General features: G+C 46.2%; 14 protein-coding genes across 14 annotated transcripts; 9 read left to right on the top strand and 5 right to left on the bottom strand.

Moving 5' to 3' along the window:
- Nucleotides 1–167: 167 nt before the first annotated feature.
- Nucleotides 168–2,651, top strand: C8R40DRAFT_1040407 (HSP90-domain-containing protein; the record flags this gene model as incomplete). The annotated part of the gene is made up of 8 exons (XM_046223915.1): nucleotides 168–228; nucleotides 284–528; nucleotides 587–951; nucleotides 986–1,282; nucleotides 1,334–1,731; nucleotides 1,785–2,179; nucleotides 2,233–2,480; nucleotides 2,540–2,651. The coding sequence occupies 8 exons, from the start codon at nucleotides 168–170 to the stop codon at nucleotides 2,649–2,651; spliced, it is 2,121 nt and encodes a 706-aa protein (XP_046088585.1).
- A 578-nt stretch (nucleotides 2,652–3,229) lies between these two features.
- Nucleotides 3,230–4,452, top strand: C8R40DRAFT_897197 (uncharacterized protein). The gene is made up of 3 exons (XM_046236615.1): nucleotides 3,230–3,505; nucleotides 3,563–3,625; nucleotides 3,685–4,452. The coding sequence occupies exons 1-3, from the start codon at nucleotides 3,437–3,439 to the stop codon at nucleotides 4,162–4,164; spliced, it is 612 nt and encodes a 203-aa protein (XP_046088584.1). The 5' UTR covers nucleotides 3,230–3,436; the 3' UTR covers nucleotides 4,165–4,452.
- Nucleotides 4,453–4,739: 287 nt separating this feature from the next.
- C8R40DRAFT_1159527 (pyridoxal phosphate-dependent transferase) lies at nucleotides 4,740–6,004 on the top strand (the record flags this gene model as incomplete). The annotated part of the gene is made up of 2 exons (XM_046229892.1): nucleotides 4,740–5,848; nucleotides 5,902–6,004. The coding sequence occupies 2 exons, from the start codon at nucleotides 4,740–4,742 to the stop codon at nucleotides 6,002–6,004; spliced, it is 1,212 nt and encodes a 403-aa protein (XP_046088583.1).
- Nucleotides 6,005–6,022: 18 nt separating this feature from the next.
- Nucleotides 6,023–10,620, bottom strand: C8R40DRAFT_1040396 (trafficking protein particle complex subunit 10; the record flags this gene model as incomplete). The annotated part of the gene is made up of 21 exons (XM_046223914.1): nucleotides 6,023–6,178; nucleotides 6,240–6,308; nucleotides 6,373–6,585; nucleotides 6,639–6,722; nucleotides 6,772–6,986; nucleotides 7,042–7,089; nucleotides 7,141–7,198; nucleotides 7,245–7,380; nucleotides 7,438–7,568; nucleotides 7,619–7,734; nucleotides 7,793–7,921; nucleotides 7,976–8,168; nucleotides 8,219–8,338; nucleotides 8,387–8,502; nucleotides 8,554–8,843; nucleotides 8,898–9,160; nucleotides 9,215–9,373; nucleotides 9,429–9,776; nucleotides 9,835–10,024; nucleotides 10,078–10,283; nucleotides 10,342–10,620. 21 exons carry the CDS (start codon nucleotides 10,618–10,620, stop codon nucleotides 6,023–6,025), a joined length of 3,519 nt encoding a protein of 1,172 aa, XP_046088582.1.
- A 52-nt stretch (nucleotides 10,621–10,672) lies between these two features.
- Nucleotides 10,673–11,656, top strand: C8R40DRAFT_1094011 (uncharacterized protein). Its single transcript, XM_046227631.1, has 4 exons — nucleotides 10,673–10,858; nucleotides 10,921–11,042; nucleotides 11,101–11,497; nucleotides 11,563–11,656. Exons 1-4 carry the CDS (start codon nucleotides 10,748–10,750, stop codon nucleotides 11,608–11,610), a joined length of 678 nt encoding a protein of 225 aa, XP_046088581.1. The 5' UTR covers nucleotides 10,673–10,747; the 3' UTR covers nucleotides 11,611–11,656.
- C8R40DRAFT_898629 (uncharacterized protein) lies at nucleotides 11,592–12,495 on the bottom strand. Its single transcript, XM_046236617.1, has 4 exons — nucleotides 12,403–12,495; nucleotides 12,237–12,344; nucleotides 11,863–12,184; nucleotides 11,592–11,797 (listed from the first exon to the last, which is right to left on the bottom strand). The coding sequence occupies exons 1-4, from the start codon at nucleotides 12,416–12,418 to the stop codon at nucleotides 11,653–11,655; spliced, it is 591 nt and encodes a 196-aa protein (XP_046088580.1). The 5' UTR covers nucleotides 12,419–12,495; the 3' UTR covers nucleotides 11,592–11,652.
- A 16-nt stretch (nucleotides 12,496–12,511) lies between these two features.
- On the top strand, nucleotides 12,512–13,364 carry C8R40DRAFT_1159524 (uncharacterized protein; the record flags this gene model as incomplete). Its single annotated transcript, XM_046229891.1, has 6 exons — nucleotides 12,512–12,680; nucleotides 12,730–12,900; nucleotides 12,953–13,083; nucleotides 13,140–13,216; nucleotides 13,270–13,287; nucleotides 13,343–13,364. 6 exons carry the CDS (start codon nucleotides 12,512–12,514, stop codon nucleotides 13,362–13,364), a joined length of 588 nt encoding a protein of 195 aa, XP_046088579.1.
- A 326-nt stretch (nucleotides 13,365–13,690) lies between these two features.
- Nucleotides 13,691–14,227, bottom strand: C8R40DRAFT_1159523 (eukaryotic translation initiation factor SUI1; the record flags this gene model as incomplete). The annotated part of the gene is made up of 4 exons (XM_046229890.1): nucleotides 13,691–13,834; nucleotides 13,909–13,946; nucleotides 13,998–14,126; nucleotides 14,200–14,227. The coding sequence occupies 4 exons, from the start codon at nucleotides 14,225–14,227 to the stop codon at nucleotides 13,691–13,693; spliced, it is 339 nt and encodes a 112-aa protein (XP_046088578.1).
- A 187-nt stretch (nucleotides 14,228–14,414) lies between these two features.
- C8R40DRAFT_1168210 (uncharacterized protein) lies at nucleotides 14,415–15,041 on the top strand (the record flags this gene model as incomplete). The annotated part of the gene is made up of 2 exons (XM_046231148.1): nucleotides 14,415–14,487; nucleotides 14,548–15,041. The coding sequence occupies 2 exons, from the start codon at nucleotides 14,415–14,417 to the stop codon at nucleotides 15,039–15,041; spliced, it is 567 nt and encodes a 188-aa protein (XP_046088577.1).
- A 15-nt stretch (nucleotides 15,042–15,056) lies between these two features.
- Nucleotides 15,057–16,005, bottom strand: C8R40DRAFT_1040311 (PPP4R2-domain-containing protein; the record flags this gene model as incomplete). Its single annotated transcript, XM_046223907.1, has 3 exons — nucleotides 15,057–15,615; nucleotides 15,681–15,895; nucleotides 15,955–16,005. Coding segments are annotated over 3 exons (825 nt in total), but the record flags the coding sequence as incomplete, so codon positions are not given.
- A 219-nt stretch (nucleotides 16,006–16,224) lies between these two features.
- Nucleotides 16,225–18,282, top strand: C8R40DRAFT_1093998 (PAP2-domain-containing protein). Its single transcript, XM_046227630.1, has 13 exons — nucleotides 16,225–16,360; nucleotides 16,425–16,445; nucleotides 16,685–16,750; nucleotides 16,804–16,815; nucleotides 16,870–16,894; nucleotides 16,946–17,042; nucleotides 17,105–17,116; nucleotides 17,175–17,246; nucleotides 17,313–17,450; nucleotides 17,510–17,586; nucleotides 17,637–17,712; nucleotides 17,769–17,836; nucleotides 17,899–18,282. Exons 1-13 carry the CDS (start codon nucleotides 16,257–16,259, stop codon nucleotides 18,193–18,195), a joined length of 1,065 nt encoding a protein of 354 aa, XP_046088575.1. The 5' UTR covers nucleotides 16,225–16,256; the 3' UTR covers nucleotides 18,196–18,282.
- C8R40DRAFT_1093981 (uncharacterized protein) lies at nucleotides 18,205–20,533 on the bottom strand. The gene is made up of 3 exons (XM_046227629.1): nucleotides 20,279–20,533; nucleotides 18,278–20,223; nucleotides 18,205–18,226 (listed from the first exon to the last, which is right to left on the bottom strand). The coding sequence occupies exons 1-2, from the start codon at nucleotides 20,516–20,518 to the stop codon at nucleotides 18,526–18,528; spliced, it is 1,938 nt and encodes a 645-aa protein (XP_046088574.1). The 5' UTR covers nucleotides 20,519–20,533; the 3' UTR covers nucleotides 18,205–18,226; nucleotides 18,278–18,525.
- C8R40DRAFT_1093978 (trehalose synthase) lies at nucleotides 20,534–24,001 on the top strand. The gene is made up of 13 exons (XM_046227628.1): nucleotides 20,534–20,908; nucleotides 21,055–21,300; nucleotides 21,357–21,769; nucleotides 21,819–21,904; nucleotides 21,960–21,973; nucleotides 22,029–22,081; nucleotides 22,166–22,365; nucleotides 22,427–22,520; nucleotides 22,569–22,651; nucleotides 22,706–22,781; nucleotides 22,839–23,215; nucleotides 23,266–23,553; nucleotides 23,616–24,001. Exons 1-13 carry the CDS (start codon nucleotides 20,678–20,680, stop codon nucleotides 23,780–23,782), a joined length of 2,328 nt encoding a protein of 775 aa, XP_046088573.1. The 5' UTR covers nucleotides 20,534–20,677; the 3' UTR covers nucleotides 23,783–24,001.
- Nucleotides 24,002–25,156, top strand: C8R40DRAFT_1093977 (uncharacterized protein). Its single transcript, XM_046227627.1, has 3 exons — nucleotides 24,002–24,199; nucleotides 24,250–24,456; nucleotides 24,510–25,156. The coding sequence occupies exons 1-3, from the start codon at nucleotides 24,092–24,094 to the stop codon at nucleotides 24,909–24,911; spliced, it is 717 nt and encodes a 238-aa protein (XP_046088572.1). The 5' UTR covers nucleotides 24,002–24,091; the 3' UTR covers nucleotides 24,912–25,156.
- The last annotated feature ends 51 nt before the right edge of the window (nucleotides 25,157–25,207 follow it).

Below are 25,207 nucleotides of genomic sequence, written 5' to 3'. Positions count from 1 at the left end.
GGGTTAGCATTTTTCGAGAAGGTTCTCTGGGAATATAAAAACAAGGAGAGAAGACGCGCCTATCAGTAACTCCTCCCTTTGCATTTTTCTATCTTCCATCTGCTAAAAAATATGTACGTCCTCATACGTGTTTTATTCGAGCTTTCACTGATATTCTTTTAGCATCAATGGCGACAGAAAGCTTTGGATTCCAAGCTGAGATCTCTCAGCTCTTGGACCTTATCATCAGTAAGTTTCTCATGTGAGGTAAGTCGAGGGATGAACTGATCAATAATTTTCTTAGATACTTTCTATTCGAACAAGGAGATCTTCCTTCGTGAACTCATCTCCAATGCCTCCGATGCCCTCGACAAAATTCGATACGCGTCTCTGACTGACCCTTCAGTGCTCGACACTGGCAAGGACCTCGTCATTCGCATCATCCCGGACAAGGAGGGAAAGATCCTCTCCATCCGCGATACTGGTATCGGTATGACCAAGGCTGACATGGTCAACAACTTGGGTACCATCGCAAAATCCGGAACAAAGGTTCGTAATTCTTGGTCAATCGGTTGATGTTAATCGGATTGAGTTGAATCTATTATAGGGTTTCATGGAAGCTTTGAGTTCTGGTGCCGATATCTCCATGATCGGTCAATTCGGTGTCGGTTTCTACTCCGCATACTTGGTTGCCGAACGTGTTCAGGTTATATCTAAGCACAATGACGATGAGCAGTACATTTGGGAATCTGCTGCTGGAGGTACCTTTACTATCACCCAGGACACTGTCAACCCTCCTCTTGGACGTGGTAGTGAGATCCGACTACACTTAAAGGAGGATCAGCTCGAGTACCTTGAGGAAAAGAGGATCAAGGATATCGTAAAGAAGCACTCGGAATTCATTTCCTACCCCATACAGCTCGCTGTGACCAAGGAAGTTGAGAAGGTGAGCTACTCACGGTTGCATCTTACGTGCAACACGCCAACGTTGTTTGCAGGAAGTCAGCGACGACGAGGCTGAAGAGGAAGAGGACGCTGAGAACAAGCCCAAGATCGAGGAAGTTGACGATGAGGAAAAGCCTAAAGATAAGAAGACAAAGAAGATCAAGGAGGTTGAGACTACTAACGAGGAGCTCAACAAGACGAAGCCCATTTGGACACGTAACCCTAGCGATATCACGCCTGATGAGTATTCGGCGTTCTACAAGAGCTTGACCAACGACTGGGAAGACCACCTTTCTGTGAAGCATTTCTCTGTCGAAGGTCAGCTTGAATTTAAGGCTATCCTCTTCGTTCCGAAACGGTATGGAATACATTCTTGGGTCTCCAACGCGTTACTTAACCACTTCCACAGTGCTCCCTTCGATCTCTTTGAGTCGAAGAAGAAACGTAACAACATCAAGCTCTACGTCCGTCGTGTCTTCATTATGGATGATTGCGAGGATATCATCCCCGAGTATCTCAACTTCGTCAAGGGTATCGTTGATTCCGAGGATCTGCCTCTCAACATCTCTCGTGAGACATTGCAGCAGAACAAAATTCTCAAGGTCATTCGCAAGAACATTGTCAAGAAGTGCATGGACATGTTCTCTGAGATTGCAGAGGACAAGGACAATTTCAACAAGTTCTACGAAGCTTTCGGCAAGAACTTGAAACTCGGTATCCATGAAGACGCGCAGAACCGCAGCAAGCTCGCCGAATTCTTGCGCTTCTTCTCTACCAAGTCTACCGATGAGCAAACCTCGCTCAAGGGTAAGCTTATAATTCTCGTTTTCCGCGTCGCTTATCACTAACACTCACTGTAGACTACATTACTCGCATGCCTGAAGTTCAGAAGTCAATCTACTACCTCACCGGTGAATCCCTTGCTGCTACTCGCGACTCTCCGTTCCTCGAAGTCCTTAAGAAAAAGGGTTTCGAAGTTCTTCTCCTCGTTGACCCCATTGATGAGTATGCCATCACCCAGTTGAAGGAATTCGATGACAAGAAGCTCGTTTGTGTCTCGAAGGAGGGTCTTGAACTTGAGGAGACTGAAGAGGAGAAGAAGGCCCGTGAGGCCGAAACCACTGCCTTCAGTGAACTTTGCACCGTCGTCAAGGATGCTCTCGGTGATAAGGTTGAGAAGGTAGTCATCTCGAACCGTATCACTGACTCACCTTGTGTCCTCGTTACTGGTCAATTCGGCTGGTCATCAAATATGGTTCGTTGTGTTGTTTTTTCATACCCGAGATGAGTCGCTAAATATCTGTCTAGGAGCGTATCATGAAAGCTCAGGCTCTTCGTGACTCGTCAATGTCATCTTACATGGCATCGAAGAAGACGCTCGAGCTTAACCCTTCCAATCCTATCATCAAGGAGCTGAAGCGCAAAGTTTCGGAAGACAAGGCTGACAAGTCTGTCCGCGACCTTACCTACCTTCTCTTCGAGACTGCTCTGCTCACTTCTGGCTTTGCTCTTGATGAGCCAACATCGTTCGCCAAACGTATTCACCGTATGATCTCGTAAGTTTGCATTGATGGCAGTTTTACTTTCGTAGTTGCTCACTGTTCATAATGCTTAGGCTGGGTCTTGACGTTGATGAAGAAGAAGAGGTAGCCGCCGAGGCTTCGACAAATGACGCACCACCACCGTTAGAGGCCACCGCCAGCTCTGCAATGGAGGAGATCGATTAAACCCTCAGGATCGTTGCTGGGTTTCGGGTCATCGGTTGCTTGCTTTGTGTCCTACTATTTCTGCACATTTTTTCATTGTCATTTACGAACATTCAAGTAAAACTACATTTGTATCATACTCAAAATCTCCTAGTCGAGGCAATAGATATCCTAATCTATAACATGACTTGAAAAATTGAGATACTTGACCAAATTGGGACTTCCACGAGTAGAACATGAGTCGAGATAACACGGGTTTTAAGTGTGTGCGTGTGCGTCTCCTGTGCAATGGATTGACAGTTCTTGTTGTTTTTTGAACAATTAGAGATTGCGTGCTTGTGAGGCTGTTGAGTTTCACAAAAAGGTACGTTGGGAAAGCAGACTTGAAGGCCCTTAGGAAATTGGGGTTACATGTACTCCAGCATCTAGCAGGGTTTCGTAGCCTAAGAGGGCCTAAGGGTTAGTTCACTACCATATGGAGGACGATAGCCTCGTGCTGTCGTGCCATGGGGAAGGAGGACAAAGCTGCGGCTCGTTCCAGGCTTTCGACATCGCAGCATCCCTAAAATGGAAATGGGGAACTGGTAACCATAAAATTCGTGGGAAAGGGGACAAAGCGACTGGGGCTTATCTAAACAAGGCGTTCTCTCAATTTTACCATTGTCATTCCCATTGTCCTTTTGTTCGTCCATGAATCATAACGCGGTGACCACCTAACTTTATATAAGCCTCACGCCTTCATTGTATCATTATTTGTCCCCACTTTGCGCTTGGACTACCAATCTCAGCCAAACAGCTCTACAGAAATGCACGCCATTGTTCCATCCAGCTCAAGCTCTTTTATACATCCTACATATTGGCCACAGGCCTCTAATGTTTGTCATCTCTAGTTATTATCATCAGATCACTACTTGACACGTATTTGCATACAGTCTGCACTCAATGATGCACCTCCTCTGCGTCTGAAATCTCCTTTCCAGCTCGCGTCGAGTTCTGTAAGCAACCACATTCTCTTAACCCCGACGCGTGGCTCATCACCGCACATCTCCAACAGACCGTCGAGACAACGTCCGAGAACTTCTCTAGTCGAGCTCATCAACGCAGACGCCACTGCGTCCGCGTAGACTGTCCCGTACAGTCCGTATTATCTTCATCGTCGTCTCATCCTTTTGATGATCTATCATGGATATCTGCCATGGACTCATCTTCCGAGGACTACGGCTTATCCGATATTGCCGATCTCTCGGAACTTCCAATCCCCACTTCTGTTGTGGAAGAAGCAGGCCCCGGTGCTGGTCCTGTTCGGCGACGAAAAACTTCTCTTCATCGCACTAGTCCTCTTCGGGTTGCTTCTGGATCATCTACTCACTCGACTCATCACCCATCTATACTCAGAAATCGGCACATACTCGCTCCATCCACACCACGACCTCGACTTCCTCGTTCTCGCATTGCATTCCACGACCTCATGCCTCTATTTACCTGCGACTTACACAAATACCGTAGTTCTAATCCATCTTCGCCAGCTCATTAACTGGTTCGCACCGCTTCATCTCGCTTTCGCTTTTCCACGCTTTATCCGGTCTGCATATCTATCACGAATCACCTTATCACGACCTTCTGCTATAATCAGGTCCCAACGCATTGACATCACATACAGCAACATCCAAACGCGTATAGGTCTCACTCGACTTTCTGTACTGTATCACCGCATCTGGTTGCGGCTATTTCCCGCAATGATTTATTCCATGATTTATTCGATTTCGGACTGCATGCATTAATATATTTCTCACACCTGCATCTCCGCTGATATTCCCTCTTCGATTTCTGCATCCAATTTTCGCACTCATCTGGAACTCCTTCGATGATATATGTTTAAAAAACCTTTGGTGCTGCCCTTTTTTCCTGACAGCTATGATTAATATTCTGCTACCTGCTGTGTCTTTGCTTTTCTTACCGCTCTCGCTCATAATCAGCGCTCTGGCTGTTCGCATACTTGTAACTCATCTCCTCGTATTTACGACTATATAGACCCCCGAAATAAACCTGTACTGTTTCCATGACTCATGAGTACTTCTTGACTGCGGCACTTGACCGAAAACTTTCATCATGACAGAAGCTCGACCAGTCAATTTTGGCGCAGGGCCCTCTGCATTGCCGGAATCAGTTCTTGAGGAAGCTTGCAAAGGGCTATTTAACTTCAAGGGAACTGGGATTGGCATAGCAGAAATTTCTCATCGCTCGAAAGAGTTTACCTCCCTCGTTGCTGACCTCGACAACAATATCCGGACCCAGTTGGGCGTTCCGCCTACACACAAAATCATATTCACCCAAGGCGGAGGAACAGGGCAGTTCTCTGCTGTGGTGTTGAACTTGCTAGCGCGGCATCGATTACTTCACCCAGATCTTTCTGATGAACAGCGGGTGCTGGACTACGTGATCACGGGTTCTTGGAGCAAAAAGGCTATGGAAGAAGCCAAAAGATTGGGCGGTGGATCTGTCCATATCGCTGTTGATGCCCGTGCAAAGTCTAAAGACTCAAAATCCTATGATAATATCCCGGCACATGAAGATTTCGACTTTTCTGCTGATCCCGCGCTCATCTACTACTGTGAGAACGAGACAGTGGACGGTGTCCAGTTCTCTAACGATGTACAATCTCCTGCATCGTTCCCATTCCATCTTCTGCCAGCAGGCGGCCTGTGGCCTCTCGTAGCGGATTATTCTTCCTCATTCATGTCTAGGAAGATTCCTCGCATTGCTGATCATGCCGTGATCTTTGCCGGTGCTCAGAAGAATATCGGACCTGCGGGATTAACCATCCTGATCGTTCGCCAGGACTGTATCGTCGATGTAGATGCCGCAGCGAAATTAGGTGCTGTTCCGGTACCTATCACGATGTCCTACAAGACCAACGCGGACGCAGGGAGTTTGTATAATACTCCTTCGACCTTGTCTATTTACATCGCTGGTTTGGTTCTAGAGAGATCGAAGAAACTGGGTGGAGTGGAGTATTTCGAGTCTGTTAATGGGAGGAAGGCCCAAAAAGTTTATACTGCGCTTCAAGAGGGTGAAGAAAAAGGAGTCTATCGCTCGAAAGTCAAAGAAGGATCTGGAAGCTGGATGAACGTAGTCTTTGATGTCCTTGGTGATAATGCTGAATCCAAATTTCTGGCTGGTGCAGAAGCACTAGGAATGAAAGCTTTAAAGGGGCATCGGTACGTTTCTCTCTTGATTTTGCAAACTATATGTAACCTACTATCCTCCGTAGTTCGGTTGGTGGGATTAGAATCTCACTTTACAACGCTATAACGGAAGAGCAGACCGATAGGATCGTCGCATATTTGAAGGATTTTCCAACTCAAATCTCATAGAGACAGTCTGTGCACTTGTCATGTTGAGCCCATACCTAATACGAATGTACTACGACCTCCCCGAGGCGATATCAAAACCTTCTCTGCACCGTGTACCTGATACGTTTCCGTGTTCGGAATGGCCATAGATCCCATCGTAACCACGTCTGCGAGAGGTAACGCGTTAATCGTGACCTAGAAAGATAGATCCTCGTCACTGTAAAACCAAATTGCGGAACTACCATGATTGACTCACCTTCGGTAATGTAAACTCTCCGTGATGAAGCGCTACCAAAGTGAGCGGTACAGTGAACGTGCCGTCATCCTACAAAAGAGGGTGCGCTATCGGTTACTGTGTACAAGACGTCCAAAAAAAGGATGCCACCTACAGTAGCTATGAAGGTACCACGCTTCTTCCCACTCACAAGCCACTCTTTGACCATCTCTTCGACATCGTACTGCATCACGTACTGCCGTTCCCGGTCATTAGCACTGGTGCCCCAATGAAAGGATGAATGAATAGTGAGGGTGGCAGGAATAGGTTGGCCAGCATATAACGCGGAATCTCTTTGTGTTATTCTTATCTGCGCCGCAGCCACGATCTGAAGGTGTTAAGATAAATGTCGACGAGTGCTTCTGTATTGACACGACTTACATTCATGATAGGTACATCGACAGGGATTTTGATATCGTGCCAAGGGCCAGTAGGAGTTTCAGGGTGCTTATGGCTTCGGAGTGCCTGTAGCTCGATGATGAACGCGTTCGATAGAAGGTTCAAATATCCAAACCTTCTGCACAATCTCGATAGGCTCTCGTAGAGCATCGTCTGAAGCAGGCGATTGAGGAATGTGTAGTTCACCGGATATCCCGTATATTTCCACCCAACTTGCATCCATTTCCAGCATTTGAATCAACTTACTAACTAATGGAATTCGATGCATTTTCCAACTGGGGTTTTCCACTATCGCGCGTTCAACTGCTTCCTCAACAACAAACTCAACCTCTGTGGGGCAAAGTATAAAATCCGATGGAGACGAGGAGAAGTGGAATCTGCATACCTTCACGAAGCATTCGATAAGTGATATCCAAGCTTAAAGCTTCACGAACTACGAGAAAAATGATTAGATATTCTCTTCTGGGACACATAGCGCACTCACCGGGCCCATTGGAGTTAATCTGAAATAAGAATTGCGCTGGTTGTACTGGGGTGACTGTCTGAAGAAAGTTGAGTGTCAGATTAATGTTATAGTTTAGGTCTCACAATGATGCCGCGCTTCGAGGAGGAACACGCTAATATCTTCAGCCCGCTATTCTCGGTGTCTGGATGTTCTAGACGAGCATTTGAGATCCGTACATGCTGATGACTTAAAGTAGACACTATGAACTTTGAGAATAATCTATCACGGGAAGCAGTAAGAATGAAGTTTGTGAATTTCTACCACACGTATGCGTACCTTTTTCCTCTAAAGAAATCTTCCACATTCACAGAAACCGGTAGAGTAGTGTTTATGACTCGCGTTAGTCGCAAGCTTCGTGTAATCGATGGTTCTGAAACTGTGATATAATCCACCTCAATAACTACTTTCTGGGCACAGCAGTCAATTTGAGAAATATCAAAGATACTGTGCGGCTTACAATGGAATGGAAACTGGAGGCGTCAGAGTGGGGGATGAGAAGCTCGATTTCTTTGTCTTCTGGTAGGTCTCGGAGTGAAATACGATCAGATGTGCTGTCGGGTAGGGTTATTCCTTCTGTAGAGGATATTTCACGTTTAGTTGAATGATAAAAATGAGCAAAGAACGGCGTTACTGGTGGTTGAAGTTACCCCCTGGCAATCAAAAGTAACTGAGGCCGCGGATAGATTGAAGGAAGTGGTCAATACTGCATTCCTTCCTGTAGTAATTACAACCAACAAGCTTGGTGGGGCACCCAGTGCAACTAGCCATGTTACTCATGAGTAACACGCCTTCAAGTACACCTGCATGGACTTACCAAGGGGTGGTTGTCGAAGACGAACATCGAAAGCGAGAAGATCACGAGGAATCCGGACTAGGAGATTATTGTCTTTGACGGCATATCGAGTATTTTTAGCATTGTGGCCTGTTCTACGATGTGAAGACTGTAAAAGCAGTCTCCTCATTCGGATCTCGCTGCTATCTAACAGGAAGCTACCGTAACAAGGTATCTGAGAGCACCTTTATGAGATTAGTACAAATTTGTACCTGGAAGACGTACAGGGCAAAAAAGTTTCAGCTTTGACTTTCCCGGAGCGAGCGACTCGTTGGCCGATGTAAATCTGAAACGTTCCAAATCCCTCCCTGCAAGAAGGATGGAGACTTCACTGATAGGAATAGGCTGGATGGAAATATTACGATGGGGCAAAACGAAAACAAAGAGACTCACACATGGTAGATGATTATGAACAGTAACCTCTACATAAGATCCATCTCTACTTTCGTCTAAACTAGCATCAGAGGATACCTGTACCTTCAGCGCAGGATGATCTGGATGAGATAGATCTGGGATAACAAATGAGCGGATCACTTCCATATAGTATAGAATTCACAAACCCGTGTCGAGATTTGATACTGCTGTTTCGAGCGCACTCATCAACCAGGAGACGTATGTCACTTTACTTTCCTCAGGCAGCAACAACTCTTCTCCGCCACTCTCCGCATATGTTTTGAAGAAAGCAAGAAGGACATGTATCCATTCTCTATCTTTTGGTTTCCCTGCTATTTCATGAGTTTCCAATGCCCTAGCAAGCATCACCGCCTCCAACGACGTCCATGAATGAGGAGCATAGTGAGCAGGAAGTGAATTGTATGTCGCAAGAGCGGTATCCAGCCGTCCTCTATGTCTTTGAGGTTGTCAGTATCAACAGAAAAAAAATCTCCCAGGATGAATGACTCACAGGTCGAGGGCGGCAAGACTGCCATGCAGTTTGAGCGCAAATTTGCGTCGGCCTGATTTTGCATAGAGGTCGATGGCTCGATTAGTGATCAGGATATACAAGTCATAAAAGGCGTCCTGATCCTTTAACGCCGTCGAGAGCTGCGTATTGCTGATACTTTCTGTCGATTTGGGCTGAAGATTCTCAGGTCTGGGCACTAGCAAGGCACTAGAGAATGGAGGTTTACAAGGAAGAAATCGGGTTTCTATTCCAAGCATGTCGAGCTTTAAAGAATAGTAAGATTGGGCTTATGGCTATCATACATGAGAGGTACACACTTGATTTCGGGCAAGCTCGAGAAGCTCAGCTTTACCAGCGTTGAACGCAGGGCGTTTGGCGTCCAAATCGACACTGGAGCTCCAAGTATCACACTGCTCAACAGCACTTAGAGCAGAGGAGTAGATCCATGATTCGACGAAAAGCGGAGGTATTTCCGACTGACGAATGTTCGAGTGTTCGGTGAATATATGAGATATTGAAACGTATGCATACCTCGATCTCTCGTAACCTTCGACCAAAAGCACTTAAGAACACTCCTACTTTCTGGCAAACTTCAGTAAGGCGACCCGCTTTCGCGAGGAGCTCGCACTGTCGAGAAAGGACATATATTCGAAAATCAAAGACCGATATGTTATTTGCGAGGATGAGATCCTTGTATGTTTTCTTGGATATGGAAAGTAATGGTGCGGAATCATCGGTTGGCGAAGGCGTGATCAATGTACCAAACCAAGATAGGTTCTTTTCCTTCAAAACTTGATAGAACGAGATTTCGAGTTCTTCGTACACCACTAGGGCGTCGTCGTACAAAGTCATACCTTCGAAAGAGGTCGCCAGGCTTTCCTTCAAGTCCAGGTCAATTTATCGAGGGAACAAGACTACAGTTGTCATCATTACGCACTTTGAGGATAAAGAAAGTGCAAAAATTCCATCCTGGCATTTGCCTTTGACCCTCAGAACGCCTAACATCCTCTTCCCGCTGAATGACAGCACTCTCAAAAGCAGATAGTACACCATCACGGAGTTTGTTCAGAAATTCAGCCCATGCTGCTGGGTTATTCGTCCCAGTAGACCAAACAAGCTGAACACAACTGATGATAGAGTCAACAGCTAAGTAACGAATTATGAATAAATGTAAGCTCACCGTTCTCGCTTGTCTGTGTTGAAGTCCGCTCGCACTTTGTCCAAAACTGAGCCTTTGAGCGTGAAGAACGCTCCGGATTGTACTCGGGTATCTGCACGAACGACGTGCAGGATAAGCCATTCTTGATTCTTGCGTGGAGAAACAGTTGCATGCCATTCTTTGATTTGCTTTTTCACCGTTGCGCGATATGCTTCAAGATCATTGTTCTTCCAGGATCGACATATATAAGTAGGAGAGGTAAAGGGCATAAAAAATGACACGTACTTCGCAGGTAATGACATATATGTTAAGTAAAGGCCTTTCCAGTACTGTCGTTGGTATTTGTGATGTATGCTCGTCGCGGATGGTGTCCAGATTGACCAAAGAGACGTCGAGCTCATGAATAGTCCTAATGGAAGGACGGGAGGCAGATTTCCAGTGGATATTGCGTAAAGGAAGCTGGGAATGGAGGGTCTGGAGGATCTGAGTCCAGCTCGAGGACGACAGGAAGGACTGGGTAGAAGAATAAGAAACGATGATGGCTGATTTCTTAGGGCCAGCCATTACAATATATGTCCAGGAGCATCACACTGTCAGTTTATAAACTTGTAAGTACATAATCGTGCGAAAACTTGTGTTCTATCTTTTGAACTTCGACTTTATCTGCTACTATAAAAATTTGTCTGAAAGAATGGCCCATGTAGTCCAGCCGTTGGACCAGCCGTCCAACTATAAAGACTCTCAAGCCCGCGTCGACCGTAAAAGACAGAATGAAATGCTTTCAAATTCCACTACGCTCTACGTACGTTTGACAGAAAACTGTTTCCGTTGGCGAAGAATAACCTTGAACCCATCGGGCCTTAGATTGGAAATCTAAGTTTTTTTACTACTGAAGAACAGATTTACGAGTTATTTTCAAAATGTGCCAACGCCGCAGACGGAGGAGGAATCAAAAGAATCATAATGGGTCTTGACCGTAACACAAGGTATGTACAACACTTTGGATCGCGTCCGACCATTAGTAACGTGTGTCATGGAATGCAGAACACCGTGTGGCTTTTGTTTTGTAGAGTATTATACTCATACCGAAGCTCTTGCCAGTATGCGATACGTCAGCGGAACCAAACTCGACGAAAGAATAATTCGATGTGATCTGGACTTGGGATACAAAGAAGGAAGACAATTCGGACGCGGAAAGAGTGGTGGGCAGGTTCGGGATGAGCACAGGCAAGATTACGACCCAGGTCGAGGAGGCTGGGGTGCACAAGCACAGAGGTTAGAAGTCGAGAGGAGAAGAGCGGTCGAAGAACGGTATGCAGATGCTCAGGACGGACCGGGAGCTGTAGCCGGAGGTGGAGAAGATTGGAAGGAGATAGAAACCTCCGAAGGAAAACTGAAGCGTGGAAGATCACCTGAAGATGAAGGGGACAACGCTAGGATGGTGCGTAGCGCTACGTTTTCTCTTTTGGTTTAAAATTCCAATGTTTCATGTACTTTTGTACACAGGGTCAACGAACGCGAACCGACGAGGTTGCTGAAGTCGATAGAATGTAGAGAAATGTCTTCATTTTGTGTCGTTCTTAACATACTGATAATTTAATGTATAATACGCGCCTGGAGATTCCGCGACCACCTCACGTTTTCTAGGGGATTTCTCATGTGCAGATCCCTCACGACTCGATACGCTTCCGATTCCGACCCAAGCTTGACTAGCATTGTGATTGGGTTTTTTGAACCAGCGCTATATTTTTGAAGAAAGAGAACATTGATCACTTGGTAGCGAAAAATGGAATGGAGATGACTGACTTTATTGGAAGGACTGAATCCTGATAGGAACCAACCAGTGTATATTTTTTGAGGACATCTTCAAGAATGTAGGGGGACGTCCCGCTCGGAAAGGGAGAGAGCACTACGTTCTTTCCTATATTGTCCACACCAGCGTGAGGACCTGTACCGAACACGGAAGGAGGCGGTCCAGATATTGAATAGTCAACCTCTTCACTTGTGAATACCACACCACTCAGAGTTGCATTTATGAGCTCCCGGAGATTGTCTCTCAGGTAATTTGGGCGGGTCAAAGTAATGAGTGCCTGTTTTGTTGGTACGAAGTTTTCATACATTATTGCCACTAAGAATGTATTAGCTTTAGAAATTAGCAGGTATATTTGAGAATTGCGCACCATCAGCAACACCTTGAGCTTTATAACGAATTAGCATCCGCCGTATATCGGAGGGAGTGGTCAGTGCCGGTATACGTTTGAGTAGTATATGTTGTGCTTTGGAAAGAGCTGTAAAACTTCTCAGCCTTAGTGTATCTATGATTGGAGGAGTTCTGCGACTAATTACCAATAGTAGTAGCCATGAGATATAGAACTTCAAAGGTAGCCTCGCGTTAGAATAGGTTAGAGTTCGCGTTAAAGCTTAAAGAGTCACTCGAGTCACGTTGTTACAACCTATGTCTTCCCGCGACCACCGTAGGCGAGATCGAAGCTGGGAAAGGGAGGACAGAGATAGAAACCGCGGCGACAAGTACTCGCGAGGCGGGCGCAGCGGTTATCGAGACGAGCCTAAAAGGCGATCAAGTAGGTCCCGGAGTCCTCGTCGGGGTGACCGTGAACGCCGAGGTACTTTGTCTCCTTCTATTTCTCTATTTTCTATCAATATTTTGTCCAGAGCATCGTGATTATCGCAGAGAAGACCGAAGAGAACGAGATCCAAGAAGGCCAGACGACTCGCGAGAGAAGGATCGTGAACATGACCGGGATAGAGAAAGAGATAGGAGAGACGACGGAAGGGGATCCTCAAAGCGAGAAGTTCCACCTCCCAAAGAATCGGCTCATTCAGGTCGGTTCTGACCTCTTGAATCACCGCTCTGTGGCTAACTTACGGCTTACAGATTCTCCTTTGACTTCCAAATCAGACTCTGAGCACTTCAACAACGGTACTGAAGCCGGTGAAACAGTGGAAGATGACGACGATGCAGCTATGATGGCCGCCATGGGCATGGCTGGATTTGGTACTACCAAGGTCCGCCTTTTGCTCTTCTATCATTTCTGTAACTTATATTGTCTTCATATCTGTAGGGAAAACATGTTGAAGGCAACCAGGAAGGCACTGTGAACATCAAGAAGACTAGAACATGGCGTCAATATATGAACAGGTCAGTGTACATATTCGGTTCGCGCAAATATTTCTACTAACGTTCTGTGATAGACGAGGAGGATTCAACAGGTTGGTGCCCTATCGCTCTCCTCAACGCAATAACTACTAATTGCTCTCCCACCAGACCGCTGGACAAAATCAAATAGTCGTCTCAGATAAGTCAGCTACCAGTTTTCTATATGCCTATTATTTTACCGATACATTCAGAGGTCTAGTCGACACTTTTCTAACTATATTCATGTACTGCTCTGTGAATGACGAATTAGGATTGCTCGCGTAGCTTGTGTATCTTAGCTCAAGATGGCCATATATGAAGAGAAACTCATTTGAAGGAATAATACATAGGAAGGAAACTATAAATCGAGAGCAGTTCGTAAAACATCGAATGTTCCTAGTTTATGTCGAACTCGCAGAAATTGGGGCAGGTCTGTACCAAGTACAAAAGCAATCATACAAGAGCATAGCTTACAGCTCAGAACCCGTGCATCTTGATGGTGAGCTTATCGACATCATTCTCAACAAGAAAGTCCAAAATCTTGGATCGCTGGTCGCCCTGCAGTTGGATGACTTCACCTAGCTTCTCATCGTTGTGGATGGTGCCATTGCAGGCAAACTCCTACAAATGACAAATGATGAAGAAAGTCAGGTAACCCTGGGTGATAAGGGAAATTAGTCCATTTTTAACGATACCTTCTTGAAAGCTTTCAAGATCTTCTTGAGATCATACTCTGTAAAAAAGGTTAGAAAATTGTTTTCCAGGAAGGATGACGAAGACCCACGTTTAGCCAAACCCTGTACAGTAGTCAATGTCTTCCTTCCATTTCTTTGTTGAATACGAATATGAATATAATCTGCCCCAGAGCCTACGTCTTGGGTGCCTCCGAGAAGTTCCTCTTCGGCGAAAGGGTCTGAGGGATGAGGTGTCCACAATGAGCACAGATTATCGTGTCAAAAGCGTGAAAAGGCAACGATAAGACGTACCAACAGAGTTGAGGTTCTGCACGTTCATGCGATGTTCAGGAATATTACACAAAAAAGAACTGAGTGGGGAGGATTTACAGAGTTGACAGAAGAGAGGAAAGAGATGTTGTTGGTCGAAATCTAGTCATTTTGGGTTTAATGCCGTTCGTGTGAAATAATTGATAAGCCATTCATGATCTATTTGAGCCTCGATTCCATATTGCTCACATTCAATAATGGTCGTCTCTGCTGCTGAACTTCATAAAAAGAAAAAGCCACCTTCCTTCAATCGTTATCCTGAGGCGAAGGGTGAGATTCTCATCAATGTTTCAAGTCTTAAGGCCTAACCATTTGATCTACGTATTCTAGCAAAATCTCTTAAAAAGGCATGGGTCGAAAAGACGAAAATCAAGAGTAAATGGAGAGCTGAAAGGCGAAAAATGGGATTGCCATCTAGATCTTTACCTACTCAAACTGACGATGCCCAAAAAGAAGAACAGGATGAGGTGGCTGACAAGGAAGCAGAAGATGACAAGGAATCGGAATCAGCAGATGAAACTGTCACCACTCCGCCTATGAAATTCCAGCGTGGACCACCTCGTCCCAATTTTGCATTCGCATCTCAATTGAAGGAGCCAAAGGAACAGCCCAAGGAACACGACGCGCCAGATCTCCGAGAGCTTACTCGAAAAGCCTATTCTCGAGAGACACTCCACACATACAAGTCAGATCCACTAAACCGGCGAGGAGGCACAAACAGAGGCAGAGGACATAGTCGAGGTGGAATAAGAGGAAGGGGTCAGCCCAACATGAAATTGCGCATGGGTGCCATGCTTGAGAAAATCAAGAGAGACTTTACATGACTTTTGGTTGGGAGATTATGTGCTTTGGTTCTCCTTATTCTCGTCTACGGCCATCGTGCTATCTTCGTCCTCCGCCTTCACAAACCTAGATTCCAAACTTTGTACAATCGGTGTACCTTCTTTCCCATCATCCACAGTAGTCACTGCACTCAATGCGGTTGGATGGTCGCTCATATGTCCTGGACGTGGGTCATCTAACTCGTCCACTAAGCCTAGCGGCGCAGGCTCGAGGGAAAGCGTCTCCGGATGACCGCCACTTACGGGACCTGCGGAGCTTAGAGCAAGTGGAGATGGTGGAGGGCTACGTGATTTGGATCGTCGAGCATCGTTGTGTAGGAATGGGATGGGAGAGAATAACGGGGTATTTGGTATAGATAGCGGTTGAGATCCTGTAGAAATTTTGCTCCGTAGATTTGCATCTTTTTCCTGCTCCGTAAGAGGTGGAAATTCTGCCCATGTTGACGTGACCAGTGTAGATTTCTCAACCGCTCGAAGATATTTGCCAATAGACTTGTATTGCTTCTCAGGTTCGACACAAAGTTCGCAGACGCGTTGGATCGTGAATGGAGGATCTCTGAATGAATTTCAAGTAAGGGCTCAATGACTTGAAGAGTTATACTCACGAATAGATATACTCACGAATCAAATGTATCTAGCTGTGCAAATATGCTCTCTTTCAGCGCTCTTGTTTGCTCCTCGTTCAAGTAATTCTGGGGCGCCTCTATCATGTTGATGTTATTCTGCTGGCGAGGAGGGAATGGCGGAAGTCTGAGACCACCGTTTTGCATATGGACTGCGTTGAAAGAGGGGGCCAGAGGAGGGGAAGCTGTACTTGACAAAAACATGGAAATATTCTGCCAGTGAATGAACCATCATTAGGAATAATAGCAAAGAGATGGGATGCAGGATGGACTTGTTCAGTTTTGTGCTTTATGATATCTTTTAACAAGTCCCATTTAACACTGTCATGATCGTTAATCGAGACGGACACTGGGACAGTAGATTGCTCATACTCGACAACGTCTGTCTCCGCAATTTGTTTCAATACGTTATCGTAGTCTGTGATGTTTCGCTAAATTATCAGGTCTCAGAAGTGCGGGCAGAGATAGAGATAGACCTGGATTCCATTCGAATTGGGCGGGTAACGCGTCGGAAGACATGTGCATGAAGGTAGAAGTGAATTGCCGTTATTTAGCCGGTTGATTACCTTCGTTTATGACACCGACGTTGACTGTGAGGATGCCCTACGCGCTTCTAGGTAATAAGCCCTCCAACTCCTCGTATAACAAACAACTTCTTCTTTCATATGCGCCTGACTGGTTTGTGAAGCTCTGCTCTTGCGGCTGACTTTTCGATTGACAAAAGAGGAACCAAACAACGCAGGATCATAACTTTCGGTTTGGCGTACGCGCTTGTGTTCACGATTAAAAAACATCTGCAAAACCTGTATGTTCGGCTAAATAGCCGAAAGCAGCTCAGAGCACTTGGGAGCACTTCCCAGCAGCGAAAGCACCCAGAGCAGGCTTTGATTTTTGCTTTGGGTGCTTTCGTCGCTGGAGAGCGCTCTCCAGCTAGTATCCTTGCTCTGGCGAGTATACATGTTTTGCAGATGAATATTGACTCCCTCTGACCGAGCGGTCTAGCGCAATATTCTACTCGTTGAATAAGGTCGACGGATTTCAGAGACTGTTTTCGCTCACTGACATCTCGTGAGTGCCCCACCTCATGATGTACGGGGCAAACTAAGAATGATTGCTACTAGTTTAAGACATCCGTAAGTACTTACACTTTCTACGTATCGATACATGAGTTTCATTATAAAGCTTAGCTATGCGGTACGTGAACGGGTCCCGGTACGTGGCCGACGATTGGACTCGCAATCTGTTATGTTGAGATTTCCTCAGGTTCTTGCGTTATATCTGATCAGCGTTGTAGCCCCATTCTCCATTCAATGTATCGTAAACTTCATCACCGTTCGCTCGTGGTGGGATTTCCACAATAGTAGGTATCCTGGATTCTGGTTTTCTTGTGTTTATCTGTACTTATCATCTTTCATCTTTCAGGTACCCTAGGACGTTCGTATCCCGTCTAGACTCTTATCTTCATCGCATCCCACTCCTTCCTGTTTTCCAGTGGTTTTGGGACTCGTCTTGACAGGTTCGATAACCCAGTTCACGAAAATCACGGTCGGAAGGCCTCGACCAGGTATATATCATCGTGGCTGGTTTTTTCAATATGCTCAATTATTCCCTCTGCGGTTTGGTTTCATAGATATCATTGATCGTTGTCAGCCTATAACGGGATCAGTAGATCCAATATTCGGTCTATCAAGTGCTGCAATTTGTACCCAAACTGATTCGTACATCATGAGGGATGGTTTTCGCTCCTTTCCTTCTGGGCATTCATCAAGTGATTAAAATCTTTCCAAACTGATCCCGACCTTTGAAAACTCAACCCATCGATTGCAGTGTCCTTCGCCGGTCTTGGGTTCCTAGCGTTTTATCTAGCCGGCAAACTTCATCTGTTCGATCGTAAGGGGCATGTTGTAAGTTATACACTCTGTGTCTCGTCACGTATCTTCACTCCCATTCCCAGGGAAAAGCCTGGATATCTCTTGCGCTTTTCGCCGGTGCAGCCTTGGTGGCGATATCGCGGACCATGGATTACCGTCGTATGCTCCATGTTTTCCAGACTTTGCCGACAGACCTGAACGTGTTATTTCTTTAGATCATTGGCAGGATGTGGTTGTGGGATCGCTTCTCGGAACCGTTATGGCTTACTTTTCTTACCGTCAGGTGGGTGATTATCCCGCAGTGTCCTCCCGTGCTTGATGTACCTAACACCTTTTATCTTCAAGTATTTCCCAAGTCTAGCGGCAGATATGTGTCATCTTCCTCATGCCCCTCGTATCACACGGGAGACAGAGCACGGTCTCCCCGTGCACTTCAGTCGGCATCCTTCCGCAGCATCACGCTATTCTGCTCTTGGTGGTAACCCACAGCCTCCTCCGGGGCATTACACTGATGATCCATCTTCTTCCGCCAGTATTCTTGAGCTCGAGGGGAGGTCTGCTGACGGAACGTTGTTGCGACCCAACAATGACTCCTCGCCGGACCTATGGGATCAGGGTGAGGAAATAGCTCCTCGTGTGTAGCTGTCCGAGTCTTCATTGGATTAGCATACATCTTGTACTACCTGCCTTTAGTTTAGTGTGAATCTATCATTCATATTTTTGCTAGTACCAAAATCTCCCGTCCCCACGACTTAGTTTCCCTTGAGGCAGAAATTGATTTAAGGACATTTTGTGTATATACATGTGACTATAGGTATAAGATGTCAAAGATAGGTTGTTATACGGAATTTACAGTAATTCGTTCCAAACACGAGGAGAGGGCGAGGCTGGAATATGTAAAGATGGTCACCGGCTATGAAGTAGCAGGGATTTTCAACAGTCCAGATGTACAGACGAAGCATGATTGCAACTTCACGAATAGTAATCATCGAAGGTATTATTCAGACCTGGAGAAGGGGGTCGCCAATCGTCAACAGTAATTTCATCCCCGCTCTCCGTGTCCGGTGCCATATGAAACGCGTCAGCCTCGTTTCCCTCGTCAAGTACGAGGATTTCATCACCTGCGCCTTTATCGTCCAAATCGCCCTCGAGGAATTCGAGCCCTAGAATCTCGGATGTATCCAGATCAAGTGCCTGGTCGAAGCCATCGCCGGGATTGAGCATGAAACTCGAGAGAGCTTCCAGGTTGATTCGCTTGGAGACCGGATGGCGTGCCGAGTCTGCAGCGAGGCTTTCAGTACGAGCCTGGGTCTGTTTCTCCTTCCGTCTCGTTGTTTCATGTTTCTGCGAAGCTTTGAAACTAGCTTCATCCATCGTATCAAGGGTACCGTCGTCGCGCCATCGCTGCTCCAGATGCTGCATCTCCTCGGAAGTGCGCTGCATAATCTCCCATTCTCCTTCAGCAAACAGTTCGTCGTCAAGAATGACATCTGCACCAGAGCCTCCACGTGCGACTGATAATCGTTGCAGACGGGAAGGCAATCCGCGTGTGTCAGAGACTAAAGACGATGCAGACAGCAGATAAGAAGACATTGTAAAAGGGTCGACGGTGTTTCTGCCATGCGAAGATGATGAAACGCTTTGGGGATAAGATGACGCAGAGGTTGTTGCAACGCTTGACAACGCAGATGCAGGGGCGTCTAAAGGACTGAGAAGAAATTGAGCACCATTTGTCACGGCTGAATGGACCTTTTTCTTTTTTCGAGCAGGCCGTGTGTCTTCATTCGTGGGGACAGCCAAAGCAGCGTCCTGAGAAGAACCACATTCCGACTCCGAATCACTGTCGACGTTGTTTAACTGTAGATTGAGACTGAACTTGCCTTCCGCCTCTACCTGGTTTTTCCATAGCACGTTTTTACAGTTGAGAACATCTTTGAGCCCTCGAGCACATAGTAATCTCTTGGAAACCTTTGCTCGCTGATTAGGTTTTTGATAGGAGTCCAGCCATTCGACTTCCTTGATCCAGCTAGACACTTCTTTGTGTAGAGCTTGATAGCGACTCGTAACGGTCACCTTCGCCACTGTGCATGAATCAGCGAAGCAAGCGGAGATATCGGCCAAACAACTCAAAGGCCCGCGCTTTTCCGCTTCAAGGGACATGATGAATATAGCGCAGGCGGCTGCGGCAGGAGAATTCCGCAAGGTTGATTCAGAAGCAGAGCGTGATAATATATCGATGAAAAGTCGAGCCGTTTCCACGGCAGAACGAATCGACAGGGATTTAAGTTCAGACCAGAGCGAGATGTCCATCCCTGAAGAATCCATAGGAGCTTGTAGGATAGATGAAAGGTGGGATTGTAGAATCGTGAGAAACTGCGCTGGGCTACTTGATTTCAAGGTTAGTTTCAGCGCTGAAAGGACCGAAGAGAGAGTCCGCTTCAGATTGACGTCGCTTTGCTCTATGAGGAATGCTATATCTTTGAGGGAATCTGGCCTACTTGATTCTCGTAAAGCAATGGATAGGCAAGCTCCGGCAACTGCTTTCGCCTTGGTTCCCCATTTGAACTGTGCTGTCTTCATCGCTTGATCAAACAAGTTGCAAACACGGGGAGATAGACCGGACACAGATAAAGTCAGTGTCAACGACTTGATGAATCCATGCATAGTTAACTATAGTAGACGGTGATCGTTAAGAGCGCATAATGAGGGATGTAGAGAAACGTACCGTATTGTTTTTAACTCTTGCTTCCTTGCTTTCACCGGCCAAAGCCCAGCTAGAACCGCCACGCAAACGCTTCAGAGTATTCGGAGCAGACGGGTTAGAATACTGACTGTCGAGTTGATCATCGTTATTCGCAAAGACGCGTTGAGAAGGATCAGTTAATGTACCACAAGATATACAAATATTGGAGAAAGCGTCCTCATTCCAAACAACAGCACCAGCACATTCTGAGCATTTGGACATGATGGGAGTTTGGGTCAAAGATGACCAAAAAGGAAATTCAGGTTCATGTGAATCTAGGTTCCTCTTACATACGAAAATACTCAGGTCGCTCCGAGGTCGTCTGAATCCGAAGGCAGGACGGAGACTCATTTCAGACATCTAGATGTATTGAAAGAAGAAATGTTCTGGAATTCTTCATGTCACACTTTTGGATCATGGGCATGGGCATATGCATATACAGGGCGCGCCGGAGGGTATATAAGCCCCCAACGTCATTATTTTTGTTTCCCCATCACCATGGCTCCTCCTAGTCAAAAATTTCAATCTGTCTCTTCCGCTGCTGCTAGGCGTAGGCTTTCTTCCCATTCTTCGTCTCAGAAGCCCAATGTTGCGTCGTTCGTTCATCTTACTGTAAGTTCCTTGGTGTGCTATTGCTGATGTGCGGTGATCAATAACCATCTGTCTCTCTCTCTTTCTGTCTCCCTGGGCAACTGCTGCTCCATAATGTGACCGTGTCGACCCTGTTCATGCTTCTCATCCTTCTATCTTGAAATCAGCCAATGTGGGCGGGAGTGGCCGGCGCCGTTGTCAATAACGGCACGCAATACGAGATCGCACTATCTATCCACGATTCAGTCTATAATACGGACTTCAGCTCTATACTCTTGCCATACTCCCCCAATACTCTCGAGAAGACGAGCAAAGAGATCGAGAATCGCATCCTGGATACGATACGCAAATTCTCCAACGACCATCTCTGCAAATTCCTTGGAGCTGGAGTCACATTTTCTTTGCTAAAGGACGTCAGTAACGCGTTGTGTAAACTGGAACATCGTCTAATTCATTCTTGTTGACACAGGTGCCCAATATCTGTACCAAACTTTGGTTAGAGTTGGACATTGTTCCCATCGTGTTCAACATCAAGACTTTCCACACTGACTCCTTGACGAGACCCAACATCAAACATCGTATCTCTTCCACGACAGGATCTTATGTCCCTTCAGGCACAGAAACGCCTACAGTCTACGTCGAGGCAAGTCATCTTGCTACCGTTGCCCCGCACCTCAATGTTGGCGTCAGTGGGAAACTCCCAATCCCTCGCACGCTTGATGAGCAAGCTGACTCTGCCGCCCGTAAATGCCTCATGTACTACGGTCCCAACAACAATCCTCGTCTTACTATTGGGCCTCGCAATCAAGTTACCGTAGACGCTGCGGGAAAAATTCATTTATTAGACGATCTAGAAGAATATCGAAAAACTGTTGGCTCGGGGTAACGCCATTCTTGTATGCCTCTTGGCCGGATGCTTATTTCCCATCAGGACATGGAACGCAATTAACAAACTCGCCGATGAATTGCGGGAGAAGAACATAAAGATTGGGTTCTTCTCCTCTACTCCCCAGGGTGGTGCGTTATGAACGTGTACCTATTCATTCAGAATTCGTATTGATTGTGTATTCAGGTGGTGTCGCTTTGGTGGGCTTTAACAGGAATAACTGTGATCGCGAAGGATTCACCCTTCATGTTCTAGATGCGCCACGCCTTAATTAGATTCTTGAACCTACTTGATGTTGATGCTGCGTGGTGAGTTTCTCTTCTTCAACTCAATTGGATGTCTACCCCACACCACTTTAAAACCCCACATGATTTCTGATATTTTCGGCTTAGGTACGTTCCGAACCCGTCGCCTAGCGTTTTCAGGACAACAAAGAACAACCACAATATACTTCAAGGCGTGGCCTCTCCTGATCTCAGGCTTACCCAGGATGCCAAAGACAATTTTGATGCATGGATCCTTAAGAATGGTTTGCGATGGACCGCCGAGGGAGGTCCCTTGGCTGCGGGAGGAGTAGACGTTGCTTTCATTGGTCTGTTAATCATTCGTCGATATACCATCATCGTTCTTACCCTTCATCCGTCTAATGGCAGATGATCCTCAGATGCCGGGGCTCATTCCATTGATTCGTAAAGTCCGACCAGAATTACCCATAATCTACCGTTCTCATATCGAGATTCGCAGCGAGTGAGTTGGCAGTTTGCAGCTCCATCAGTCTCTATTAACATAACAAAGTTTGGTTCACATAGCGGGTTCTCCACAGGAAGAAGTGTGGAAGTATTTATGGAATAACATTCAGCTTGCTGACTTGTTCATCAGTAAGTCTTGATACATTTCCGCGTCCTTTGTGATTGAACAATCTATCTCTTTAGGTCATCCCGTGAACAAATTCGTACCAGCCGATGTCCCCGCCGAAAAAGTTGCACTTTTGGGGGCCGCTACCGACTGGTGAGTGTGTTCAGGTTCTCACCTTTGTGTGATTAATTTTGCAAACTTCTGTGTCAGGCTCGATGGTTTGAACAAGGAGCTTGCCCCGTGGGACTCTGCTTACTACATGGGGGAGTTCCGTAGTCTTTGCATCAAGGAAAAGATGAACGAGCTCAAGTGGCCGATCCGCCAATACATCATCCAGATCGCTCGATTTGACCCGGCGAAGGGTATCCCCAATGTCATCGACTCCTACGCGCGATTTAGGAAACTATATGCTCCTCAATCGAAGAGCGAAGAAGATATTCCACAACTGTTGATCTGTGGCCACGGTGCTGTAGATGACCCTGATGCAAGCCTCATTTACGATCAAGTCCTCCAGTTGATCTATTCCGATGCGTATAGAGAATATGCAAAGGATATAGTTGTCATGAGACTGCCGCCTAGTGATCAATGTGAGTTTGTCTGTTTTTCAAATGCACTGAGCAGCTCTAATCATTTTCAGTATTGAATGCTCTTATGGCAAACGCTAGAATTGCACTTCAACTATCTACCCGCGAAGGCTTTGAAGTCAAAGTTTCAGAAGCTATCCACGCTGGAGTCCCCATCATCGCATCTTTGACCGGCGGCATCCCTCTGCAGGTCGAGCATGGAAAGAGCGGTTACCTAACTGCTCCTGGTGACAACGCTGCGGTTGCGAAGCACCTTCTTGAATTATACACAGACGATGACCTGTGGCAGAAGGTATCGGATTACGCCAAGACACATGTTTCGGATGAAGTCGGTACTGTCGGTATGTACTGTTCACCGTTTTTATCTGTTCTGCAGATCTGATGTTTTTGGATACCACCCTAGGTAATGCCGCAGCTTGGTTGTACCTGGCTGTCATGTACGGTGCAAGGAGAACGAAGATTCACCCTAACGGAGCCTGGTTGAATGACATGCTTCGCGAAGAGACGAGTGAACCATACAAGGAGGGTGAACCTAAACTTCCCAGAGGCAATCTCAACGTCCAAGGATAATCCAACTGTCAGGCAGTAAGATCATGATATTCATAGAAAAGTATGTATACTTCATGATACATAGAATACTATACGTGTATAACCTAGGTATGTATAACTAAGCAAGTAGTCGTGTTCCGAACACATCTCCCTTCGCTTATGTACACTGCCCGACCTGACAGTGAAATCATTGACCCTTTGAAAGAGACGCGAGAATGATGATCTGATGAATTGGTGACAAAGAGTGATTGTCAATCAAAAAAATCATTCTCTCCTGAACGGCAACTTGATCTCTCTCTTCACCTTTTACCACAACCAAGCCTGCCTGTCATGATGGAAGTCGATATGCAGTCTCCTTCAAGCTCCCTTCGGCCTGCGTATGGCTCTACGAAACGCGCACGCTCTCCTGACGAAACAAATTCACCAAGTCGACCATCGGTGCGCCTTGTTTGATTTTCCTTTGTGCAGTTACTCATCCTTCGCCGAAGAAACGCCTCACATTAGCCACTGAAATTGAATACAATCCATCTCAACCCATTTATTTGCGCAGCTCGTCCTCAGCTGGCAGTAGCCGACAGCCATCTGAAGACTGGGTTCAACAAGCCGGTAGCTTGACAATCGACAGCCCGCTGTGCACTGGGGCTTCTGGGGGCTTACCATTTGAGGACTATGCAATGGCTGCTGATCAGCCAGTAGTTGGTATTTGGTTTTCATTCATTGCCACTGAAACTAATGGAAAACTGTTAAGCAAAATCCGTCTACCGCGGTCCCTCTAACTGCGACGTATGGAAGACCACAGCTTCCTCCATTACAAACATCTTTCTCTCGGCCGTCCGATGTCCGTCCAGATTATGCCACTGCTACTCAGCCTTTACCTCAAGTTGCCACTACTAATAACTCCAATTACCAGCACTTAGCTCCGTCAATCAATGTTCTTCCTCCGACACCTAACGTGCCATTCCCTATGGCCTTTTCCTTGGCCGCGCGACCCTCTACACCCATGAATGAAAGCCCCATGTCCATACCTAACTCTCCTTCGAGTGCCACTATCTTGTCTCCTTCACGAAAACACCGCTTCGCTATGGGACCCCGCGCAGACTGCGAAAAATGTAGGATGGGTGTCAAAGGTCACTATATCCACATCGGTTAAAGAGCATAATCCACAGCTTTCGCACCCCACATCGTATCCTACATCTAATGAAAGAAGCTCTGTATAGTAGGCTAATTGATCCTTGTAATGTTGTTATAAATATTTAGTCACTAGTTGTATATTTCGCGCCTTAGAGTAGTATCCAGGCTTACCGCCTCATAATTACGACTTGCATATCGAGTTCGAGCTTGGTCTTTACAACTCCCACAAGCGCCCCAACGAAGAGAGGCGCCAATTTCTCAAAAATGCCAAATTTGTCAGCCATGTTCTCAAAAATTTTGACCGCCTAGCGGTTC

Source organism: Lentinula edodes (genome assembly GCF_021015755.1).
Source record: "Lentinula edodes strain Le(Bin) 0899 ss11 chromosome Unknown C8R40scaffold_9, whole genome shotgun sequence".
In the NCBI taxonomy this organism is placed as follows: Eukaryota; Fungi; Basidiomycota; class Agaricomycetes; order Agaricales; family Omphalotaceae; genus Lentinula; species Lentinula edodes.
The sequence above is the reverse complement of the archived record's forward strand: the minus strand, read 5'-3'. Positions and strand labels throughout refer to the sequence as shown.

Bases quoted from the DNA above. Each gene is read 5' to 3' on its own strand.
- C8R40DRAFT_897197 (XM_046236615.1), top strand. From the start codon at position 3,437: ATGCACGCCATTGTTCCATCCAGCTCAAGCTCTTTTATACATCCTACA. The intron at 3,506-3,562 runs GTTTGTCATCTC...ATTTGCATACAG, and splicing joins ATTGGCCACAGGCCTCTAAT to TCTGCACTCAATGATGCACC. The intron at 3,626-3,684 runs GTAAGCAACCAC...CATCTCCAACAG, and splicing joins TCCAGCTCGCGTCGAGTTCT to ACCGTCGAGACAACGTCCGA.
- C8R40DRAFT_1094011 (XM_046227631.1), top strand. From the start codon at position 10,748: ATGGCCCATGTAGTCCAGCCGTTGGACCAGCCGTCCAACTATAAAGAC. The intron at 10,859-10,920 runs GTACGTTTGACA...ATCGGGCCTTAG, and splicing joins CAAATTCCACTACGCTCTAC to ATTGGAAATCTAAGTTTTTT. The intron at 11,043-11,100 runs GTATGTACAACA...CATGGAATGCAG, and splicing joins GGTCTTGACCGTAACACAAG to AACACCGTGTGGCTTTTGTT.
- C8R40DRAFT_898629 (XM_046236617.1), bottom strand. The intron at 12,185-12,236 runs GTGCGCAATTCT...ATACATTCTTAG, and splicing joins AGCTCAAGGTGTTGCTGATG to TGGCAATAATGTATGAAAAC. The intron at 11,798-11,862 runs GTCAGTCATCTC...TCAAAAATATAG, and splicing joins GATTCAGTCCTTCCAATAAA to CGCTGGTTCAAAAAACCCAA.
- C8R40DRAFT_1093998 (XM_046227630.1), top strand. From the start codon at position 16,257: ATGACACCGACGTTGACTGTGAGGATGCCCTACGCGCTTCTAGGTAAT. The intron at 17,451-17,509 runs GTGATTAAAATC...CATCGATTGCAG, and splicing joins TCCTTCTGGGCATTCATCAA to TGTCCTTCGCCGGTCTTGGG. The intron at 17,713-17,768 runs GTATGCTCCATG...TTATTTCTTTAG, and splicing joins GCGGACCATGGATTACCGTC to ATCATTGGCAGGATGTGGTT.
- C8R40DRAFT_1093981 (XM_046227629.1), bottom strand. From the start codon at position 20,518: ATGTCCAAATGCTCAGAATGTGCTGGTGCTGTTGTTTGGAATGAGGAC. The intron at 20,224-20,278 runs GTACGTTTCTCT...CGTCTACTATAG, and splicing joins CAAGAGTTAAAAACAATACG to TTAACTATGCATGGATTCAT.
- C8R40DRAFT_1093978 (XM_046227628.1), top strand. From the start codon at position 20,678: ATGTTCTGGAATTCTTCATGTCACACTTTTGGATCATGGGCATGGGCA. The intron at 22,521-22,568 runs GTGAGTTGGCAG...AACATAACAAAG, and splicing joins CATATCGAGATTCGCAGCGA to TTTGGTTCACATAGCGGGTT. The intron at 23,216-23,265 runs GTGAGTTTGTCT...AATCATTTTCAG, and splicing joins ACTGCCGCCTAGTGATCAAT to TATTGAATGCTCTTATGGCA.
- C8R40DRAFT_1093977 (XM_046227627.1), top strand. From the start codon at position 24,092: ATGATGGAAGTCGATATGCAGTCTCCTTCAAGCTCCCTTCGGCCTGCG. The intron at 24,200-24,249 runs GTGCGCCTTGTT...CCTTCGCCGAAG, and splicing joins ATTCACCAAGTCGACCATCG to AAACGCCTCACATTAGCCAC. The intron at 24,457-24,509 runs GTTGGTATTTGG...AAAACTGTTAAG, and splicing joins TGGCTGCTGATCAGCCAGTA to CAAAATCCGTCTACCGCGGT.